This window comes from Erpetoichthys calabaricus, chromosome 6 (genome assembly GCF_900747795.2).
Source record: "Erpetoichthys calabaricus chromosome 6, fErpCal1.3, whole genome shotgun sequence".
Taxonomy (NCBI): domain Eukaryota; kingdom Metazoa; phylum Chordata; class Cladistia; order Polypteriformes; family Polypteridae; genus Erpetoichthys; species Erpetoichthys calabaricus.
The window spans coordinates 110040122-110065724 of record NC_041399.2 but is presented as its reverse complement, the minus strand read 5'-3'; the positions used below and the strand labels follow the sequence as shown (position 1 = coordinate 110065724).

Genomic DNA, 25603 nt, shown 5'->3' with positions numbered 1-25603 from the left:
TAAAGTGATATCAAGTATAAATCTAAGGATTCTAAATGTGCAGAGAGCTAGAGTATCATAAAATTATTGTGTTCTATAGGGCAATCATTGCCTGCCGCTGGTGTCAGCACAGGAATAAGTTCCAGAAGCCTGCAGCAATTAACAAGTGGGTATGTTTTAAGTTGAAGTTTATGATGTTATGGCAAGCCAAATTAACATTTAGAGATATCTCAAAATTAATTTTATGATATCTGGAAATGCATTTTAGATATCTCAAATTGAATTATAGATATCTAAAAATACATCTATTTTAAGATATCTAAAAAGAATTGTATGATATCTCAAACAGATTTCAAGATATCTTGAAGTGATATGCTGTACATTTTCAGATATCTGAAATGCATTTCAAGATATCTTAAATGCAATTTGAGATATCTTGAAATATGTTCATGTGCATTTTGAGATACCTCAAATACATTTCAAGATATCTTAAAATACATCTGCAGGCATTTTGAGATATCTGAAATACATTTTCAGATATCTTAAAATAGCTTTCTGCACATTTCAAGATATCTCAAATACATTTTCAGATATCTTAAAATAACTTCCTGCGTATTTCAAGATATCTCAAATACATTTTCAGATATCTTAAAATAACTTCCTGCGTATTTCAAGATATCTCAAATACATTTTCAGATATCTTAAAATCACTTCCTGTAAAATTTCTTATAATTTCAATGGAACTTCATATCTAAAATTAATTTCATGATATCTTAAAATGGGTCTCTGCTCTATTTCAGATATCTAACAATGTATTTCAAGATATCTAAAATGCATTTTAAGATATCTTTAAAAGGACACTCAATTATTTCAAGATATCTCAATAGCATTTTCAGATATCCACAATACAATTTAAGATATCTGAAATACATTTCCAGATATCTCAAAACAGCTTCCTGTCCATTTTCAGATATCTCAAATACATTTTCAGATATCTCAACATCACTTCCTGCTCATTTCAAGATATCTCAAATACATTTTAAGATATCTTATAATAAACAAGAAGTCCCATTGAAATAATAGGCAGTTTTACAGGAAATGATTTTGAGATATCTTGAAAGGCATTTAAGATATCTTAAAATGCATGAAAGGTCAATTTAAGATATCTGAAAATTCATTTGAGATATCTTGAAATGCAGACACAACTATTTTGAGATATCTGAAACTGTATTTGAGATATCTTGAAATGCATTTGAGATATCCCGAAATGTATTGCAGATATCTTAAAATGTAAAGGAAATTATTTTAAGATATCTCAAAGCGAGTTTCAGATATCTTAAAAAGTAAATTACATTTTAAGATATCCGAAATTCATTTTGAGATATCTCTAAATGTTAATTTGGCTTGCCATATGATGTTCTACTTTAATGACAAAATAAACTACAAGATTAAAATCGAAATTTCCACTTTAATCGCGAAATAGACCTTTTTTTTCTTCACTCTGTCCATTTTTTTTTTTTCTCTGTGACTGCTTCCGTACATTCTGTTGTGGTTGCAAAGGTGCCAAAAAAAAGGTGGCACAGATGATGGTATGTGAGACCTTTAAAATGTATTGCATCATTACGATGTGGAATATGCAGCGCTTGTATTGCCTATGCAAGAAATAGATGAAGAAAAGCATCAGAATTTATGTTTGATGATTTGCTTCACCACATCGAACCATTCATCAAACATTGAAGCACGCACATCTGGTGGGATCTGCAAAGTGGCTTTCTGTCACATGTAGATAGCAAACAAATACTCTGATGTCACGTTCCAATTTGAACACACTGCACCCCCCGTTTTTTTGCTGGTACTGCAACTCATGAATGCGTCGTTAATTTCTGATGACATGCTATGAGGATGTGTCGAATGAACGCTGGGCAGCCATGATGCTTGTGCATACACGATTTGCGCGTGAAGTATAAACCAGCCCTTGGGTCTGACCTGTGGTCACTGTGTTGGTTGAACATTAAATTGTAATAAGGTGAGACTTCAGTCCTGTCTAAATAAAAATACATTACTTTTTTTCTTGATTTTTGTGCTGCATTTACTGTACATTTACCCATCTATTCATTTACCAATAGTGATCAATTTAATTTCAAGGTTTTACACAACTGGAACATATCCTGCAAGTTTCAGATACAACGCAGGATCTAGTCTTTTTCTTGTTAAAAAAATCTTTATTTACTTACATTGAATATATCATTAAACTTGTGTATTATATTATCGTGTGCTGTGCATTAGACAGTGAAGCCTTGTGTACTGTATTGTAGTGTGTTGCTAGTTGCTACAGTTGTAAAAATGCAACATGCATAGATTACATTACAGTATCTAGGACACAGTACAAGGTGTGGGACTGCACACTATACATTGAACACTGCATTTCCAATCACTGTGTGTACATATGATAAAGTCAGAGGTGAACTGGTCAGGGTGAGGTTGGGTGAGGAGGGATTTATGCATTAAAATGAATTGAAATCATCGGGTTTGGGAGAGACCACAGGAGAAGGTGTAATCCTCTTCTTTCAACAGGTGGTTCTAGATGGATTATTCCTTACGTTGGGTGTGAATGAACCTGGCACAATCTTGGATCAACATTCTCTGCTGCCATGACACAAGATGACATAGGCCACCACAGAACTACCAAGCCAGCAGTGTGTTCGGAAACTGCTCATAAAATATCTAGTTCAGTACAAAATGATGCTGTCTCAATGGGTGCTAAAGCTGAGACTTTGTAAAGGGACATTGCCAGAAGTAGTTCTTCCTGTGTGATGCATCATGGGGAATGTCTGTACCTGCATAGATTTATGGTATGAATCAAAATCATAGAAGGGCAAGCCGTTCTGCATGAGGTGCTGGCTTTGATACTCACACTTATCTTGTATTGGCTTTCTGGGAGGGTAATGATTTCCACCTTAATGCTGCTTACCTGTGGATTTAATGCTGTTAATCTTTGAATATGTGTGATTGTGCTTAAGCATGATGATTTTCTTTCTCTTTTCTTTGTGAAGGTGAAGGACGTGGATTTGAAATAGCTCAGGGTCGTTTGGGCCCAGGCCGTCTCCACCACTGCATGCGAACGATAGGACTAGCTGAGCGAGCACTGGAGCTTCTCTGTCAGCGTGCCATTCACAGAAAAACATTTGGCAAAAAACTCTACCAGCATGTAAGACTTTCTCTCTACATTCTATTCATTCTTTTTTTTCAGAATTTCCTATAAAATGTAACCTGCTGTGATACAATATGATGACTCTTTTTATTTAATTTTATTTATTTAGGTCTCTAAATTGGCAGAATTATTTCTATGAACATACTGTACACTCAGTAAACCAAGCAAGCAAGCAAGCATACAAAGCTTCAACAAAGTATACTTCATAACAGCATAAAGGACATAAAAAACTCAACACAGTAATTAATAAAACACATTATACAGCATAGTGTATAGTGTGTGGTTGGAGTGTGTGTGTGTGTGTGTTCGCCCTGTCCAGGGTTTGCTCCTGCCTTGCACCCTTTGCCAGCTGGGATAGGCTCCACCACCCTCTGTGACCCTGTTCAGGACTAAGCAGGTTAGAAAATTACTGACATGTCCCACGTTATACAGCAGTCCTTTAGGATTACCATTGATGTTACTATCGGGCAAGACTCTAGAACACAGAATAGGCTTGTACTTGACATCTGAGTTGCTGGAGTTTAACCAAAGCAGCCAGAAAAGATCATCACATTGCTTACAAGGATCCAAAAAATTATTTACTATTTTTAAGCCAGGTGTCAAATGATATAATTGGTTGAGCAACAGAGCCAGATGTGCACTACAACTGGGATGGTTCACAAGAAGATCAGGACAGGTCACTCCAGTATGTTGTTGCTGACTGCTCAGAGTTCAGTAAGTTTAGTCACTTTTAGTGATATCCACAAATCCAAAGAAAGCCCAATCTTCAATAAATTCATATCATGGTGTGTCTCCCTCTGCCAATGTCTACAGCTTGGTTTTTATTTAATGATGGTCAGGGTCAACCAGTGTGTAGTTTTCTCCATAACTCTAAGCCTGCTAACAGTGTCATTCTTTATAAACAAGGCAGACAAAGAAAAAATATACATCACATACAGGTGCTGGTCATAAAATTAGAATATCATGACAAAGTTGATTTATTTCAGTAATTCCATTCAAAAAGCGAAACTTGTATATTAGATTCATTCATTACACACAGACTGATGTATTTCAAATGTTTCTTTCTTTTAATGTTGATGATTATAACTGACAACTAATGAAAGTCCCAAATTCAGTATCTTGGAAAATTAGAAGATCAATTAAGACCAATGCAAAAAAGGGATTTTTAGAAATGTTGGCCAACTGAAAGGTATGAACATGAAAAGTATGAGCATGTACAGCACTCAATATTTAGTTGGGGCTCCTTTGGCCTGGATTACTGCAGCAATGCAGCGTGGCATGGAGTCGATCAGTCTGTGGCACTGCTCAGGTGTTATGAGAGCCCATGTTGCTCTGATAGTGGCCTTCAGCTCTTCTGAATTGTTGGGTCTGGCGTATTGCATCTTCCTCTTCACAATACCCCATAGATTTTCTATGGGGTTAAGGTCAGGCGAGTTTGCTGGCCAATCAAGAACAGGGATACCATGGTCCTTAAACCAGGTACTGGTACCTTTGGCACTGTGTGCAGGTGCCAGGTCCTGTTGGAAAATGAAATCTGCATCTCCATAAAGTTCGTCAGCAGCAGGAAGCATGAAGTGCTCTAAAACTTCCTGGTAGACGGCTGCGTTGACCTTGGACCTCAGAAAACACAATGGACCAACACCAGCAGATGACATGGCACCCCAAACCATCACTGACTGTAGAAACTTTACACTGGACCTCACGCAACGTGGATTCTGTGCCTCTCCTCTCTTCCTGCAGACTCTGGGACCTTGATTTCCAAAGGAAATGCAAAATTTACTTTCATCAGAGAATATAACTTTGGACCACTCAGCAGCAGTCCAGTCCTTTTTGTCTTTAGCCCAGGCGAGACGCTTCTGACGCTGTCTCTTGTTCAAGAGTGGCTTGACACAAGGAATGCAACAGCTGAAACCCATTTCTTGCATATGTCTGTGCGTGGTGGTTCTTGAAGCACTGACTCCAGCTGCAGTCCACTCTTTGTGAATCTCCCCCACATTTTTGAATGGGTTTTGTTTCACAATCCTCTCCAGGGTGAGGTTATCCCTATTGCTTGTACACTTTTTTCTACCACATCTTGTCCTTCCCTTCGCCTCTCTATTAATGTGCTTGGACACAGAGCTCTGTGAACAGCCAGCCTCTTTAGCAATGACCTTTTGTGTCTTGCCCTCCTTGTGCAAGGTGTCAGTGGTCGTCTTTTGGACAACTGTCAAGTCAGCAGTCCTCCACATGATTGTGTAGCCTACAGAACTAGACTGAGAGACCATTTAAAGGCTTTTGCAGGTGTTTTGAGTTAATTAGCTGATTAGAGTGTGGCACCAGGTGTCTTCAATATTGAACCTTTTCACAATATTCTAATTTTCCGAGATACTGAATTTGGGAGTTTCATTAGTTGTCAATTATAATCATCAACATTAAAAGAAATAAACATTTGAAATACATCAGTCTGTGTGTAATGAATGAATCTAATATACAAGTTTCACTTTTTGAATGGAATTACTGAAATAAATCAACTTTGTCATGATATTCTAATTTTATGACCAGCACCTATATACAGTAAATGGGGGAATATACTCTGTCAAGAAGTACAGTGCAACAAAAAAGTAAACATCACTGGACAGTAGACCTTGAATAGTTATAGACAGTCAGGCTTACTATCAAAAGTACTCTCTCACCATCAACCCTTTGTTCAACACATGTGACTGGTGATTAAAATGTTCAGAATATTCCAAATAGTCATTTTTATATTTTTAAAGTTTCATTTAGTGTATTTGTGTATTGTTAATCAATTAGTACTCTACAATGCCAATATCCAAGACATCCTACACTTTATTGTGCAAATTCACCTTTTTCTGATGACAGTAGTATTGCATTGCAGATGACCTAGTTAATTCAACTGAAATATCTTCTTGGAATAATTTTACTGTTTAGTTATTTCCATTTGTTAGTAGTGTAGTGTGAAAAATTGGAACCATGGTGAACACTCACCTCTCCATAAACCTACATATGTCTTTTGGCCTGGCCTGCTAGGCCAATTGGTGAACCTAAAAAACTGAAGTGTGAGTGACCGTGAGCAACAGAATGGTGTTCTGTACAAGACTTGTTTCTGTCTTATCTGCTATGTAGCCGGAATCGGATCCATTCAGATCTGCCCCCCTCCATATACTGAACTAGAATATATGAGTTGAGAAAATGAGTGAATAAATCAGTTTGGATGTGTACATTAAGTGTGTTCAGCAAGGTACAATGCTTGATCCTGTCATATGTTTGATGCTTACTAATATGTTATAAACAGTGCTTATAAAGTGTGATAAATGAAATAGTATTTGTTTGTCTTTCTAGAATTGAAAACCTTTACTGTAATAAATTTGATTGGATAAAACAGTGCCAGGATTTTAGTACAGTTCCTTATGAAGGAATTATCCAGGTAGTTGATACCTGAAGGTCAATGTTTATGGACTTTCTTATCAACTGAAACCTCAAGATTTGTAATAGGCTGAGATGGAGATGGTTTTAGGAAATGCTGATTTTGTTTTCAGCTTACCATTTCTTTGCTGATGTTAAGGTGTGACTAACAAAGGTATGCATGATTTTGGCTGGAATAACTTGATACTTTGTAGAGCTCATGAAGCTTTTGGCCCCAGGACCAGCAACAGTGATACAGTAAATGATACAATACCATTTATCCCAGTGGGTACAAAAGTCTTTTTTATGTTGCATCCCTGTTATGACACGACACATACTGATGGTGAAAGCCAACTGTTTTAAAACTGTGGGCTTTTTTTAAGGGTGACATTCTTAAATAAAATCAATTTTAATATTAAAGATTGTGTTTAAATTGCCTCACATACTTTTTAATTAGTCATACGGGTAACTTAAAATTTTCAATTGATGCATAAACGAGATCTTTTGTCAATGCATTTATAGACTTTAGAAGTGATCCTTAACCTGTGTACTACGTGAGGAAACCAAAAATGTCGAGAAAAAAGGGACTTAAAAAAACTGTTGGTTAAATAGCAGCAACGTGTTAGCATTAAATAATGCTGTTTGAGTCAAGGTGCTCATCTTCTAAGCCCCCCTACCCCCCAATATATACATCCTTACTATACTCAAGACAATGCTCTTAATGGTCATACAATATATATTACCATACATTGTCACAGGAGGCTGGGGATGGTACCCAGCCATGACGCCCAGAAGAACCGGAGGAGGTCTTACGCCTCCCCCAGATCACGTGGGGGCGACCGCCTTGGTGACTGTGGGGACCACGGAAATAGAGCTTAGAAGCTCAACCCTATAGGGGCCCGTGGTCACTGCCAGGGGGCACCCCAATGCCTATGGAGTCCTGGCCCTCAGCACTTCCGCCATACCCGGAAGTGCTGGGGGGAAGAGGACCAGGGACACCCGGAGTGCTTCCGGGTGCGCAGCCGGTAATTCCACCACACTGGGGAGTGCCGGCGGATGCTAATCGGGAAGCAACCGGAGCACATCCAGGTGTGTATAAAAGGGGCCGCCTCCCTCCATTTGATGGATGGAGTCGGGAGTGCAGAGGACGATGTCTTGGTGGAGAGGAGTGGAGGCGGACCTGAAGAGGCAAAGGCATTGGCATTGGCATTGGTGTTGTGAGGCCTGGACTTTTGGGGGAGTTTTGGGGTTGTGTGTGTTTCACTTGTAAATAATAGTTGTATAATAAACGTGTGGTGGTACTTTAATCATGTCTACCTGTCTGTGTCCGGGCAGCTTTCCACAACAGGCTTCACAATACAATGCATTCTCTGAACATAAGACAAAAATTACAAATAAATAATAAATCAGTCAGTCATTTTCAAACCCGCTTAGTACTGAACAGGGTCGCGGGGGGTGCCTGAGCCTATCCTAGCTAGTGCAGGGCGCAAGTCAGGAATGAGCCCTGGACAGGGCACCAATCCATTGCAGGGCAAACACACAAAAACACACACACACCAACCACACGCTAGGGCCAATTTAGTATCACCAATCCACCTACCCTGTATTTGTTTGGACTGTGTCACACACACATCGGGAGATCATGCAAAGTCAACACAGGGAGGACTTGGGATGAGAACTCTGGTCCCCTTACTGTGAGGTAGCAGTGCTACCACTGTGCCACCATGCTGCCCTAAATGATAAATTACTTTAGGAAAAAAATGAAATAGTAAAAAGATTAGATTTAAAACAATACATCACAACACAGGTGTTGAAAACATTACAAATGTATAGTGTGAAATGGAATATAAAACAAAACTCTCCTGTGTCACTGCTCCTGCGTGCTTCCCTAAAAGTCTCAGCCATTTCAAAATCTGTCCTACAAGCTAAAAGGCACCTGCCCCTTTTAACTAAACATGTTCAGTGTGAACTGAAGGTACTTTTAACAGACATCAAGAATGACAAGTTAAACAGATATTGTGGTGTGCAAAATCTGCACGTTTTTGCTATATTCTCATTATATTTTGCTCAAGACAAAAACAAGATGAACTTAAATACAGGTCACTTGCATGGGCAGTTTAACATCAAAGCATTCTGTTTTCCTGAAGCATACCGATTTCAATCACAGTACCATCTGTTTGAACTGAGTAGGAATTAAAGAGATGCCTCAAGCTGTCTTAATGATTTTATCATCTGTGAAGAGAAGGGCACCAGGACCAAATTGGTTTACAGCTTGAGACATGAGATTGTTAAGACATCAAAAACTTTATTGCTTGGGAAAACGGACATATTCAAATAGTTTAAAGAGTATGAGTGAATTTATCCATCATATTGACTGCCAGTCAAGCGGAATATCTAACAATTTTATAATAAATATGCCTCGTTTGAAGAGCAACAGAAGAATAGGAAAACAGCGATGACAGAAGAGCAACGTCAGAAAAAGTCACCAGCAACGTGCAGCTGTTTCCATCTGATCATCAGCAAAGCATCTCATGAACAACTTTGAGTATTAGATTACAAGCCGCCCAAGGCATTCATCTTTGACATCTTTGACTTTTCATAAGCTTTTTCTAAAGACTATATCTATATCCAGATTTTGCTATCCACATTTTATTTTATGCTTTTCTCCACTGGTATTATTGTTCTTTAATAAATACCACAATGCTTTTAACTTTCTATGCTTTGTTTTAATTTCTAGTATAATTAAGGTAATAAGGTCATTTTTTAAGAGAAACTGGAGCTGTAGGAAGTGCCATATGATCCGATCTGCAAGGTTTCTTGAGCTGCGAATGAAGAACTCTGTCCAATAATGAACAGTGTGTTAAATTAAAACATTCACTGGCTGATAAATGGCCTATAGCCAGGGATTTTGAGTCTTTGTATGTTTGAATATATTCTTGGAGACCAAAGGGTAATATTTAGGTCTGAGATATATCTAAGAGATTGCATGTTGCTCGTACCTACGATAAGTAAGTCTTTTGAAGTACTAGGGAAAACGGACTGTGCATGTGTTATTCATATGGTACTTGTGTGGGTTAAAGTGCTAGGGAGTTACGTGCATGTGTATACGTCTTTCATACGGTACTTTTGTGGTTAGTGTCTATGTGTATGCAAATATCTATGTATGTGTGTTAATCTTAAGGTGCGACAGAAAACCAACTCTGTAACAAACTTGATGAGTACACAAATAAACAAGGTAACACGCACACTTAAGGTGACGTGCACATTAAAACGAGGTGACGTGCAAAATTAAATGTGATGACATGCTCACAATCTGAAGGGTGACGACAAGTAAAGGTGTACAGAAATGAGTAGGTAGTGTGGCAAAACTAAAGGAAAATATTGATTGGTGGCAAGGTTTGTCAGTCAGTCTCAAGTTTCCAGTTAATTGGTGTGCTGAGTGAGTGAAAGTTAATATAGCATTCTTTCTTCAATTAAATTTTTGGCGATCACGGTTCCCGTTTTATGTACATGATGGTGTACATTAACAGGCGAACATCCATTTCTTTTTTTTCCGATGCAAGAGTTATAATACAAAAAAAACCTGATGCCAAAGTAAACTGGCGTGCTCTCCGTTTTTTTGGGGGTTTTTTTTTGCCTGCAGTGCAGTGCTTGATAGTTTGTTCCAATTTGTTAAGATTCTACATGCCATTTTATTGTAATAACAATTGTGAGACTCGCCCGGACACCATCAGACAGACACCGCATCTTTATACAAAACACATTTATTTTTCTTCCAATACACAACACTGTCCCGCACAACACACTGTGCTTCTTGCCCCAATCACCTTTATACCGGGCCTTTCTCTCACTGTTCTCTCAGCAATATGGTGGGCTGCCTTTTCCTCTCTCCACGGGAGCTTCGTCCTGCTCCCACTCCCGACTCCAGCTCTCTGATTGGAGGGAGGCAACCCCTTTTATTCTCACCCAGATGAGCTCCAGGTGCTGTGCCTGACGACACTTCCTGGTGTGGCGGAAGTGTCAAGAGAGCACCCGGAAGCACTCCGGGTGCCCCTGGAAGGATCATCCTCCATATTCCCAGGTTTGGTGGAAGTACACATTTCCCGGGCTCTCTGAGACTCGGGGCACCCCCTGGCGGTGGGTATGGGACCCAACGTCCTTGAGCCACCTTGCTCCCCTTCTGTGGCCCTCTCCTGATCCAGGGCAGTTGCCCCCTCGTGGCCCGGAGGACGAACATGCCACCTCCCGGTCCTTCCAAGTGTCCTGGCTGGGTCTGTCCCCCAGCCTCCTGCGACACAATCACTAAAGGAATTTATTTGTAATCTAACGTGGTGCTCCGTGGTGATTTTATGGTTGATTGGGGTGCTGTATCACAGAGAGGTACAGCAACAAAACAAAAAAAAAATCAAACCTGATGTTCATGAATTATGTGTACTCCAAGTGTCCATATGTTTGACAGTCCTGGATATTGCACAGTATTACTTGTTCAAGAAAACAAGGCATTTCTTTAAGTAGTGCAATGCCTTATAATGGAAAATGCAATGCTTTAAATTAAGCCCTAATTAGTAAAAAAAAAAAAAAAAAAATCTAATGATCTAACGTTTATGAGGCAATCATCTTTACAATTGTTTCTTTCAGTCCTGTAACCGAATGTATCCTAAACAATTTCTTTCAAATAAGAGTAAATAAAATGTTATTAATAAAAAAAAAAAGACTCCAAAATAAACTGGGGTACTCCCCGTTTTTTCTTTTAAAGTTTGCATGTTTCATTATGTCATTGCACACCTTTAAATTTTTTGTCATTTGCCACCGTGTAATGAAGAGACCCAACAGATTGAAGATGAAAGAACAGAGAGGAGAGCAGAACTGAGGAGGCAAAAGAAAAACACAATTTGCAACTGGAAGGAATGGCAATGCATTTCTCTTTATCTATACATATTAATAAAAGGCAAAGCCCTCACTGACTCACTGACTCACTGACTGACTGACTGACTGACTGACTGACTCACTCATCACTAATTCTCGAACTTCCCGTGTAGGTGGAAGGCTGAAATTTGGCAGGCTCATTCCTTACAGCTTACTTACAAAAGTTAGGCAGGTTTCATTTCGAAATTCTACGCGTAATGGTCATAACTGGAACATATTTTTTGTCCATATACTGTAATGGAGGAGGCGGAGTCACGTATCGCGTCATCACGCCTCCTACGTAATCACGTGAACTAAAAACAAGGAAGAGATTTACAGCACGAGTCAAATGCGGGAACGAAGGTAAATGACGTTAATTTTTGACTGTCTCTTAATACTGTGTAAGCATACATATTAACACATGTGCAATTAAACGTGTGCATTTACGGGGTGATTTCTCAGGCTTAAAAGCTCGCCTTTTACTAAAAAGGTAAATGCAAAACTATTTTCAATCATTCTATGATCTGCTTCTCACAACTGAAGGCACCGTGGCTGATGGTAAATGACGTTAATTTTTGAGTGTCTTTTAATACTGTGTAAGCATTCATATTAACACGTGCAATTAAACGTGTGCATTTACGGGGTGATTTCTCAGGCTTAAAAGCTCGCCTTTTACTAAAAAGGTAAATGCAAAACTATTTTCAATCATTCTATGATCTGCTTCTCACAACTGAAGGCACCGTGGCTGATGTTACGTCACTTGCTGTCCAACCATAAGCTTTAACCGGACACTCACTTCACTCCCTTTCGGGAATCGAACCTCTGAGGTTTCCTTTTGTTCTTAATTAAAATTTAAAAGCAATACTTCACCGCTGCTAAGCCCCTCTAGCGCTGACGTCCGAGGTTCGATTACCGTAAGCAAGTGCAGTGAGTGTGTAATTACATTCACGGCATTCGTAGTCTGATTCACAATCTGATTGTATGGGTGGTTAGCTACCAGGTAACGCTTATACTTGGCCACCAAGTCAGGTCGAAGTGATCACTCGAGTAAAGGCAGCTTCACAAAAAAACTGATCCTTAACAAACTGTTATTAGTATATTTTCCATCAATTTAAAAACGTTTTATTTTCTTCTTAATAAAAATTTAAAAGCGGTACTTCGCCGGTGCGAAGCGCGTGGATTTGACCGACTGACACATACAGACATATTCATGAGTGCAGGTACTTCGGAAAAAAAGCACCGTGTAAACCTAAAGTTTAAATTAACTTCATAGACCTACAAAAGGTTGCCATTCATTTGAAGCAAGATTGCTTTTCTTCTGTACAATTATACGTTGCATTCTCAAGAGTGTGCTTCCATGGCTTCAGATATATATATATATATATATATATATATATATATATATATATATGTATGTCTATATATAAATATGTAAGCTTATAAGTACTGCCTTACTTCTCTTTAAGAAAGGAAGATGTAATGATACTTGATTTAAACGATTCCATGTCTTCCTGGGTTTGCGTAGCTTATTGTCAATATCTTTACACCTGTTTTTAACACTTATTTACTGAAACGGGCTTTCACGAAAAAAGTTAGGGCTTTGCTACAGGATACACCCTCCACAAGTTAAGCAAGTAAAAATAAAATATATATTTCTGTTTTATTTAAACCTTTTAAGTTCATATGCATAGCCCCATTTGGCTGTTTAATTTTTTTTTCTTTCTTCAGTAATATTTAATCTCCTTAAAGAAAAAGAACATATCCATTTTACTTTTTTTGTATCTCTGTAGTAATATTTTAGTGTAAAAGAATAACCAGTATTTAAACCTTTTATGTTACTTTATACATTTATTTTACACAATGTTGAAAAATTAATAAGAAAGCTACATATTTTGGCAGCTGCTGCTTTCATTTTCAATGAAATGAAAAAAGCTCTCCAAGAGAAAACGTCAATGAAGAAGAAACAGTTTGCACTATCTAAAAATCAGAAACCCTCATTTATAAAAGTTTGCTGCAGATGACTTAACTGAAAATAAATGAATAGTTCCTATGTGTATAATACATATTTATCTATTTTACTTATGCCTTTATTCCACCAACTTACAACATCTGAGGTACAATTTGTTACATTACTTTTGTTTTTTGCAGCACAGGCAGGTGAAGTGACTTCTTCAGGGTCACACAGTGGTGTCAGTACCAGGATTTGAACTGACAAGCTCCGGGTTTGCTGAGATATTACTGAAGAAAGAAAAAAAACGAAAACGGGCAAATGGGGCTATGCATACAAATGTCCATCCGTCCATTATCCAACCTGCTATATCCTAAATACAGGAGCCAATAAGTAGATATGTATATATACAGTGTATATATACAGTATATATATATATATATATATATATATATATGTGAATGTATGTATGTATATATGTATGTCTATATATATATATATATATATGTAGATATGTAAATTTGTATATGTATATATATGTTTATGTGGATGTGTATATGTGTATATACGTATGTATATGTAGATATGTGTATATGTAGATATGTATATATATATGTATATGTATATATATGTTTATGTGTGTGTGTGTGTGTGTGTGTGTGTATGTTATATATATAAAAGACAGGAACACTCATAACAATGACAACACAATTACATTGACAATCATGTTACGTTATTTTTAAAATGTTTCCTTTTTTTTTTTTCATAACCTCTTTAACACACTACTTCTCTGCTGCGAAGCGCGGGTATTTTGCTAGTGTTACATATTAGTACAAGACCTGATGAAGTTATGGGAAAGAGTAGTGGAAGCTAGGTTAAGAAGAGAGGTGACGATTAGTGAGCAGCAGTATGGTTTTATGCCAAGAAAGAGCACCACAGATGCAATGTTTGCTGTGAGGGTGGTAATGGAGAAGTTTAGAGAAGGCCAGAAGGAGTTGCATTGCATCTTTGTGGACCTGAAGAAAGCATATGACAGGGTGCCTCGAGAGGAGTTGTGGGATTGCATGAGAAAGTCGGGAGTGGCAGAGAAGTACGCAAGAGTTGTACAGGATATGTATAAGAGAAGCGTGACAGTGGTGAGGTCTACTTTAGCAGTGACAGATGCATTTAATATGAAGGTGGGATTACATCAGGGATCGGCTCTGAGCCCTTTCTTATTTGCAGTGGTGATGGACAGGTTGACAGATAAGATTAGACAGGAGTTCCTTGGACTGTGATGTTTGCTGAAGACATTGTGATCTCTAGCGAGAGTAGGAAGCAGGTTGTGGAGACCCTGGAAAGGTAGAGATATGCCCTAGAGAAGAGAGGAATGAAGGTCAGTAGGAACAACACAGAATACATGTGTATGAATGAAAGGATATTCAGTGGAATGGTGAGGTTGCGAAGGTGGAGGAGTTTAAATACTTGGAATCAACAGTACAGAGTAATGGGAATTGTGGAAGACAAGTGAAAAAGAGAGTGCGGGCAGGTTGGAATTGGTGGAGTAATTTGTGACAGACTTTTATAAGCAAGAGTGAAAGGGAAGATTCACAGGACGGTAGTGAGACCAGATTTGTTATAAGGGTTGGAGACGCTGGCACTGACCAGAAAGCAGGAGACAGAGCTGTTGGTGGCAGAGTTAAAGATGCTAAGATTTGCATTGGATGTGACGAGGATGGACAGGATTAAAAATGAGTACATTAGAGGGTCGACTCGGGTGGGACAGCTTGGAGACAAAGTCAGAGAGGCGAGATTGCGTTAGTTTGGACACGTGCAGAGAAGAGATGCTGGGTATATTGGGAAAAGAATTCTAAGGATAGAGCTGCCAGGCAAGAGGAAAAGAGGAAGGCCTAAGTGAAGGTTTATGGATGTGGTGAGAGAGGACGTGCAGGTGATGGGTGTGATAGAGCAAGATGCAGAAGACAGGAAGATATGGAAGAAGATGATTGGCTGTGGCAACCCCTAACAGGCGCAATAATAACAACAACATTTTACCTTTGGGTCAATATGCCACACTGCACATAGATGAATAAGCTATCCACTGATGTTTTATAAGTGATATGAAGACCAAAAAACCTTTGTTAAGTTCTTGTTACATAAGAGTAAATGCATAATAGATGCATGTTTACAGTACCTAAAGTTTCCCAACTTTCTGCTTGGCATAGTCAGTTGGGGATTCCCATTTGGTACTATGGGATGCATCCTGTCCATGCTTTGTTACTCTCACAACTGTTTAATCAAGTGGGTATTCAAGCAGAATTTTTTTAAGGCTGAATGCCCTTCCTGATGTACTGTATATTTGTATTTTATATGTATGTATACCTGTCCATCTGTCTGTTGTCTAACCTGAATTTTTGTTCAATATTCTATGTAGATAATATTGTATGTCACATTATATTTTGTGTTTCTTTTGCTTACATTATGTTTATAACATCACAATATCCATCCATTATCCAACCCGCTGAATCTGAACACAGGGTCACGGGGGTCTGCTGGAGCCAATCCTAGCCAACACAGGGCACAAGACAGGAAACAATCCCGGGCAGGGTGCCAACCCACCGCAGACATCACAATATGCTTTTCTAATGTAAAGAATGCTCTTTTAAAAAGTCAAGAAATTATGGTCACACTTTTTCTTATTTTTTGCTGATCCAATTTATGATTCTGAAGGAAAAACAATGATTTGTAATGCCTAATAGTACACTATTACAATAGTCAAGTCAGATATAGCCTTGGCTGCTGTGCAGTGACATTTAATTTTTCATAGAAAATCTTGAATGATGAACCAGATCAGGAAGTAATGAAGGACACTACAGAATTTATATTAGGAATTCTATTTTACGTATTTCTTTATTTTTAGTTTACTTTAGATACATCTCATTTTCCTTAACACAAATTAAATCTTTATTATGAGCTAATTGTTAAAATAGTATCTGGTAATACAATTAAACTAATCATTTTAAAGGCCCCCTGTCAAGACTAGACTCAACTTTCAGCCTGTTGTGTACAGTATGCATGTTCTCCACATGTCTGTTTATTTGTTGCCCTTGTGCTCTGATTTTCCATCCATGAGCCAACCTGTTAGGTTAATTATTGACTCTCAGTAGGACTGGAGTGTGTGTCTGTGCCCTGCAATGAACTGACTTCTCCTGCAGGTTTAGGTTTTATAAATGACCTAATACTGCTGGGAAAGACTCTGAATCCATTTCATCCTACAGTAGAATAGCTGAATTTAGAAATATTTTATTCTTGCTATTTTAAATTAATTATTATAACTTGCAGAGGGATCAACTTTGTGTTAAAACATTTTTTTTTTCCAAATATTTTGTTTTGTTATTTTGAAAGTGACCTATTATCCTGGAAAAAGTCAGTTTAAGTTTGCAGACTATGCAAATACAATCACCGTGGACAATTGTCTGTATTTTGACTGTAATTTCTTTTGTTTCATCGTCTTCATACATTTTAATTGCTATTCATAATGAAATAATGGCCACCTCTTCAGTCTAATTTCCTTAGCTTCACCCCAATTAACACTAACAGTGCAATTAAATTAAAAAGACAATATAAGCACAGTATGTTACAAATTAATTTGTCACAAAGTGTCGGATATTCCTCCCCATTTTGCCAAAGGTTCTCCTCAACCTGAATAATTTTTAAGTTACTTTTTTATATGTTAAATAGATTTCTTTAGACAAGAGCTCAGTTGATGTCCGAGGAGTTTTGTTTCTTTTCAAGTTGAATGTTTTGAATTAAAATTTCAAAGCACAGTGGGTGCACAGATAAATGCAAATTAACAAAGTGAGACGGAGGGTGGAAGTCTGTGGTGCCTTTTTAAAATATGTTATGGTAATGTGTTGGTATACTGATAATACAGTACAGTTTTTTTTAATTTAGTATTCCTAACAGATGGCTTTTTTTAAAGACTCAATAGATGGATTCTCTCCTGATTTTCTAAACTGCTTTTCCAAAGTTTTTGCAGCATCTAAAGGGTTGTATTTCATTCAGTACTTTATCCTACACTAATCTAAGCAGCTTTGACTAAAATTGTTTTGGATTAAACATGTTTTTGTGCAAAGGTGTGCAATGAGCAGTGCCACTACCTCATGGATCCAACTTCTAGGCTTCAAATCTTGTGTCAAGTCTTTGTCCATATGTAGTTTGCATGTTCTCACTGTATCTGCATTGGCTTTCCTCTCAAATCCCAAAGACATGTGAGTGAGTGTGGATGTGTGTGTAAGTGGGCCCTGCAGAGGAGCAGCGCTGTGTCCAGGGCTGTTTTCTTCCTTGTGCCTTGTGTTGTCAGCAGAGATTCCAGACCACTGTGACCCTCCGTTGGATTAAGCATGTTTAAGAATGTAAATTATATGTTTAAGCATATGTTTATGTCATATTCTTAACATTTATCAAGTCTTAATATCAGTCTGTGTTAAAGAAATACTGTTTCACTTCAACATAATAAAAATTATGGTTGAGCCAAGATACTCCTTTACCAAAAAGAAAACACTAAAAACTTAAGTAAAAGGGTTGTTTATGTCACTTGTTTATTTTAACATATGATAGTTATTTTCTTGCAGATATTACATAATGAAGAGTTGTACGATTGACTGTGTTAAAACAAACAAAGAAGCAGCAATCAATTTCGTTTTGTGCTTTATACGTTTATCTCAGGATTGTCAGTGTTTTCCTTCATTTAATATTGGGACTTTTTGTCCAATGTAAGGTGTGGCATTTTGGAAACCATGTATTTAGTTTAAGGGATTACCCCCCACCACCGCCACCCAAAACAACAGCTGGTTGTCTGTAACTAGCTCCAGCTGTATTTAAACATGTCACATGACTGACTTTGTCTTTATGGGGCATTCACATTTTCTTAGATGCCCAGCCTGAAAGGAAGGAAATGCCACTTTGTTTGACTTTACATGTGTATGGTGAGGTATTGCTATAAATTATCTCTGCTTTCAGACTGTGTTTTAGGCACAGATCAAAACTTAAAACTGCTCATTTTTAAACACAAACTACGCTAATGGTTTGTGTAGTGAAAAGCTTCTAAAATATGTAACTGTATAAAATGCTGTCTGACAGTTTTTGGCCATGTTAGCTGCTCTTGCAATCCATAAAAACAGTTTATGTATTACATTTTTTGAATATGTTCAATAATGGCTTATTTATTTGTTTAACCATAGCTGATTTTATGTTAGTAAAGGTTTCTGCCAAACAGTACTCCTAGAATACATAATTTCTTATTAGTTACTTTATTGTATAACTCTTTTCAATTTAAAAAGCACCATAAAAAGGCAATAAGTCTGTACTTCTGACCTTAACACCTGAAAGTATATGTCAGTTCTTTTATCTTGTTATGAATGAGTTAACTGTTGAAGCTATTAATCTGCAAAGAAGTTTTATTTCAATACTTTTAAAACCCTTACTAAAATAAGTAAATAAAATATTTATTACTTATTTTCATTAGGTATAATTTAGTATAACTGATAATTGCATTCACATTCACAGTCATATTGAAATTAGTAATGGATCTTTGCCATCAAGGAATGTGTTTGATTAAAGTTAATCCGGTGAAATAAGTCACAGTTATGTGCAATAAATTTCTGTGTTATTCCCCACTACCTGAGGCAAATTTGAGACATGGAAAAAATGTTGCTTTACTCTTGTATTTAGTGTGCAAAGTATCACATGGAATTAAATCAACAAGACAGGCTTAAAAATTGTTATGCTTCCCTTGAAACCACTTTAATTAGGCATTGGCAACTTAAATGGAGTAGTTCAGTAAGTGGTAAAAAAAACCAAAACTTTCCAAATACAGCATCTTGTTCTAATTTTCAAATTGCATTCTGTGCCAGAAACTTCTAAGGGCTTGAAATGCTTAGCTTACTTGTTTCATTCAGTAAAGTTTTCAGTACAGAAAAGGTAAATGCTAGACTATTTAAACATCCATTTTGCTTTAGTGATTGTTTTTATTTGATGTTTCGTTCTTTTTTGGTCAGTTTTTTGTAATTCAGCTTTAACACACATAATTTCACATCCTGGGTTAGGGAATCTCACCTTGACTTTGGCTTTATCTAAAATTATGCTCCCTCTTTAATTGTTCATTGTGTTGTTTTAATTTTTTTTACTTGTTGTAGATCGAGACATTCTGTATGTGTGTGTGTATATATATATATATATATATATATATATATATATATATATATATATATATATATTTAAAAAATTAATTTAGTGTTTTATTTTTCACAAGGAAATTATTTGTCGAGGCCTGTAGCTGCACTTGTCGGGTGTTTCAAATAGTTCAAAATCAAGCTACCAGAAAGGCATTCCAGAAGTTATTATTATTTGTTGTACAAAAAGATACTCCACAGTTCAGGTTTTAATGAAATTTAAAGCAAACAGTTCACACAAAAATTAAAGATGAAGGTTGATAGTACACACACACCCCCGCACAAGAGCAACTTTTCTTGTCTGTAATGTTTCATTTATGGCTTAAGTGTCTAGGTTACATTTCTTAAAGTTTCTGTCTGTTATCACATACACGAAGACCATATGAACAGTATTGTACATAGGTCAGAAAACTATATGCCCTTAATGCCATTCTAACAGTTCATGTTTTTTTCTAGTTGTCTAGCTTCAATCTGAGATCATTCTATTGTCTAAATACAGAAATATAGCTGAGCCTTAAGAACATTCCATTAAATTATTAGCTTATAGTGGAGTAAACAGACCATTATTAATCTGAAAGCTGTGAAGAGCTGTCCCAACTCTTTTTTGGGAGCCTGTTGAACTCGATACCATCGATAGTCATGACTGGGATAAGCCAGTGGATGAGGACACAACACATAAAGCAGAGGTGTATAAGTGAACAGGTACATTTATTAACTATGTCCAAAACAGTGTTCAAACTGTAGTGCTTAATCCATAATAAATAAATAATCACATAAAATGAAGGTGTTGGTAGTGATTAAAAAGTTACAATAAATAATCCTTTAAAACCAGAAGTTAAAAACACACATTCATCGGATCCTTAATGTTCTTTTTACTACAGGATGATCCCAGCCCATGTCTTTATTCTTCTGCCCGGCTAACCCATGACTCTCAGGTCTTTCTCCCTTTAACTTCTGATGCTGTTTTTCTTCTGTCTTGTTCCTTCCTCTTTTCTCTCTGCCCCACTCCCCGACCTGTGCAGGCTCTTATCTGTTGCCTAAGTGGGTGCAGGTGTGAGGAACCACTCCCTCTGCGGCATCATTGAGACATCTGCACATGTATTCGGTGTGGCCAGCCAGTACCTCTGCTAACTGCGGAGCGAAACGCACTTACGCACCCTTGCACCCACTTGAAGCCTGCACCTACATGGAGCACAATTATTTATTTAAAATCTGCACTTTGCCACAGACCACATGTCACATTCTATTCAAATTAAGCAAAAACTGGGGTATATTTGCCATTGACATTAAAAAATAAATTGTTTAAGTTACAAGTACAGAGGTATGATAGAAACTAAATCAGTACCTACTACTTTGAGATTTACTGCTAATGTAAAGTGCCCCTATAAATAAAATGCATTATTATTATTATTATTATTATTTGCCATTTGCATTATAAAGGAAATGATTTAGAAGTAATTAAGGAAGCAAACAGCTCATATAATAGTGGATTATTAAATTGTAATGCATAAAGGGGATCTGATGTCCTAAATGCTATAAGATGTGTGCACTTATTCATTCATTTTCTGTGTTTTGTCACCTGTAAAGCAGTGGAACAACAAAAAAATCTTAGAAAATTGAATTATAAATTGTGAAGTGAGATAAAGTAACAGTGTAACTCCTTAACTGTGGTATAAATTAAAGGTGAAAAATTAGCCTCTATATAAAAAAAACAGCTTGGTATAGAAACCAGCTGCCACATTGATATTTGAGCACCAGGGGCCTCATGTATAAACGGTGCGTACGCACAGAAATGTTGCGTACGAACCTTTCCACACTCAAATCGCGATGTATAAAACCTAAACTTGGCGTAAAGCCACGCACATTTCCACGGTAACTCATTCCTTGGCGTACGCAATTTATCCGCCCGGTTTTGCAGACTGGCGGCACCCAGTGTCAAAGCAGTGCTACTGTTCCTGTGTGATCACTCTTTCTTTCTTAAATCCACATTCCTGGCGTGGCTTTATAAATACACTGAAATTAACTGCATATTGTTTATTAGTGTAATGCATCTGATTGTAATTAACCTGTAGCAATATAATGGTCCAGGGAATAGCCATAGTATTCCAAATACCATAACTGCTTTAGCGTTGTAACTCTCACTGCATGTTCTTTCAGCTGATCCCGTTAAGGGCTGCCACAGCAGATCATCTTTTTCCACATTACTCTCACTGCACCACTCGGAGTATTTATATTACTGTATCTGAGTGGGAAATCACAGCAGCAGCTGATTGGAAAGAGAATTATCAGTATACAGCATGAAGCAGATGCTGCCTGAGCCACAGCAAACGCTTTAGTCCCTGTACGGACTTCGCGGTTTAGAAACAGTTTCATCCCAAGAACTCTAAACACTAAATCAGTCCATCAAGTGCTCCTTGTAGAAATATTTGGACTTATAAGTACAATTACCCCACTGTAAACTTGCACTACAGTTATAATATTGCACAACCTGCGCCACTTTATAAAGCGCGTATTTACATGTGATGACGGTATTCATTTCTAAGACGAAATGCAGCAAAACATGTTGATTATATTATACAGATAAAACTTTAACTTCATTTAAATAATCTGTATTGTTAATAATTAAACATGTGAGGACACGGTGCCGCAGCGCTAGCTAGTTCAGTAATTGTTCCTGCCTTGCGCTGTATTATTACTGGTGCTGACGCGACACTGGAAAGATAGACGGATATAATAATTAAACACGTACTACTAAGATATTTCAATGTTCCTTAAAAGTTTTGAAGAATCGAAGTTCTAAGCTTACAGATGGCTTCACGTCTATTACATAGCTTATTGTGTGGCGATTGAGTTTTTGGAGAAAGAAAAGTAAGGACAGGAATTGGAGGTTAGTACGTTTGAAAGAGACAGTACTTCTGTGATAAATTATTTAACTGAAGGTTGCGCATGGCGCAGCAAGCCTCTTGCGTGAGACATGAACAAGCACTGCGCCACCGTGTTCCCATGTTTAATAACATGCTTTCATTCCTATCATCATGAAAAAAGATATCACGTATACATCTCAGTATTTTAATTATTCAGAGAGCTGTAATATCAAGAATGTAATGGAGTATGTGTCCCGTCGGAGAAAGAGAAAGCCCATTTAAAAAGCAGGTAGTGATTCACACACATAGAGCACATAGAAGATCAAATACAGAACAAAGCATTTAACATGCCACTTTAGTTACAATAGGATTTGAGAAACTAGTAAATTAAACGATTTTAAGATGAAGTTTAAGATGTTCTACTTTAATGGCAAAATAAACTACGTGATTAAAGTGGAAATTTCGAGATTAAAGTTGACATTTCGTGCTTTTTTTCCCCACTGTGTGCCTTTTTTTTGTCTGTACCCTAATAAGCTTTCATATGACACTCAGACGGTGGGCTACGACTCGCTTTTTCACGGCAACTTTGATATGTGATTTCTTTTTTATTTCGGGCACTGTGCGACTTTGTGAAGTTGAGCCTTCGAGTTTCTCCGACACTCTGTCACTCGATCAGCTTCCTTTTGTTGATTATACCACTGTTTAAACCAACAAATAGTACGTTTTTCATTTGCCTCCACTTGGTATTCGCTGAAATTCTTATATTTTCTCCCGTGCTTTTCCCATTGTCTTTTCACAGAAGGGTATTTATATTGATTTGCATATTCAAAGAGGCGTAATTCTGGGAGGAGTTGGGGCGGGACAGAAGGCGCGTGCACGTGCGTTACTTTTCACGCAAATCGGGATTTATGTAGTAGAAGAACGTGAAAGTATGCGTGCGCACAGATTCCTGCATCTGGATTTTTCTGTGCGTACGCACAATCCCGCTTTTGTGCTTACGCCATGTTATAGTGTGAGTTCTACGCACGGCGTTATACATGAGGCCCCAGGTCTGAAAATAAGCAATTTAAGGCAAGAAGACATTTAGCTCCTGCATAATTATTTTCACCATTAACTTTAAGATTTTAATCATTGATAGATTTTCCTGCCCCTTTTATGGCAATGCAACTTGTGGTCAGAGCTTATTCCACTTTGTATACAAACCAATCAACTCTGGATGGGACGTTAGTCTAAATGTAGGTACATTCACAAAACACTGGGCTAATTTGGAATCATTATTAAGACTGCATTTAGAATGGGTTTCCAACAAATTCAAGTAGAATGAGTGAATCTGTGAACTTTATACAGCCAGTGCCTGAGTCAATATCTGAACAGACAACACTGAAGCTGTGAGTCAGCCGTGCTGACCATTGCATTGCCATGCATCCTAAGTTTATAGTGCTTTTTCAAAGGTTTTATTAAATCAGTGCATTACTAGCCCAGAATGGCTTACCCAGAGGTTGAGTCACTGCATTAAGTAATAAAAAAGCTTTTCATGATTTTTGAGTTAAAATTAAAATGTAAATGTGGTTTGTTCTTTTCTTACTAGTCACAAAACCCGGCCCATACCTTTGTATGAGATTTTTTTGTTATCTTATAGAGGCTTATGCTATAGAGGATTGCTTATAAAAAGAATTTTAAATTGCTACTGAAAATGAAGACTAGTCCCTGGATATCTTATTTTTGAATTTGCCTAGTGAGTTAGTGACTTGAGGTTAAACTAGAGTGCCTCCCAAAATAAACTACAACACAAACATAGGAAAAACATACACACTGCATATGGACGGTGCACAACTTCATCACTGTGCTTTAAACATCTTAATCAATCTTTGAATATAGTGCATATCAAACAGAATACATTAAATAAGTTTTGTTGCCGTTTCTGAATCTCTTACCATCTGATGAGTCAAGGAATGTAACAGATACTTTGCATTACTTTCAGAAGAAATGGTGTAATGTGAGTGCTCTTAATTTAAAGATGAACACTTATACAGAATTTCAGTGAATTGAAATTTGCACATTGTTCTTGGAGTTCTTAATTCTAAAAATATAACAATTGTCTTTCATTAGACATTCTTTGTCCTGCGGTGGGTTGGCACCCTGCCCGGGATTGGTTCCTGCCTTGTGCCCTGTGTTGGCTGGGATTGGCTCCAGCAGACCCCCGTGACCCTGTGTTCGGATTCAGCGGGTTGGAAAATGGATGGATGGATAGACATTCTTTAGATATCTAAGATTCAGTTTCCTAGGGTTCAGCACACACTTGCAGGGATGGTTACAACATGGAAACATATGAGAAAGGGAAAAGTGGGCCAATGTGGTTTTAATTTTGGTGAAGTACAGATGTATATGTTATTTGTGATTTAGTGGGCACTGAACATCCTGTATTAAGCAACAATTGACAACAAAGCTACTTTTAAAATATGATGAATCAGCCTCAAAATGTTTTGATCACAGCCCTGCAGTGATCACTTGTTTTGGTAACGTCCATCTGCAGTTTCGTCTGCAGCCCTGTCTAAAGAAATATATTGGCATACTGATGTATATTTGTTTAGTTTTGTAGCACATTTCTGTCACGCGTTGAAGCCAGGACATCAAAAGCATCAAGAGATTTGAAATTCGATTTTTAAAAATCCTTTATAAATTGATGAAGGTGCACATAAACTTCAAGTGGCGATAGACTATTTTTCAGCAAATAACCTGAACAATGTAACTGTAATAATAAATAACACAGTTTATTGATAACATAATGATAACAGATGATGAATATATGCATATATATATAGAGAGATACAGGACAACAAAAGAGTAAGAGGAAACATAAATCATGAATTATATCTCCCCTTCTTAATTACCTCAAGGAAGCTTTATTTATTTAGAATCATCTTTTAAATACTTTTGTAAGATTTCTGGGCTTTTAGCAAGTTTAGTGGATAAACTTTTTATCCAATTTTTAAGTTTCCAAATTCCCATGTGCCTTGAAAAATACCTGATTATGTGCAGCATGCATTTACTAATTATTATTACATTATGTTTGTTGTGGTAT

The 25603-nt window shown here is 37.3% G+C and overlaps 1 protein-coding gene across 2 annotated transcripts in view; it reads left to right on the top strand.

Moving 5' to 3' along the window:
* Positions 1 to 25603, top strand: part of LOC114653490 (nephronophthisis 3) — an 838883-nt gene that overhangs the window by 776989 nt on the left and 36291 nt on the right. For both annotated transcript variants that reach the window (XM_028803845.2, XM_028803846.2), the window contains one exon: positions 3033 to 3187. In XM_028803845.2, coding sequence (XP_028659678.2) covers positions 3033 to 3187 — 155 coding nt within the window. The remainder of the gene's footprint in view (positions 1 to 3032; positions 3188 to 25603) is intronic.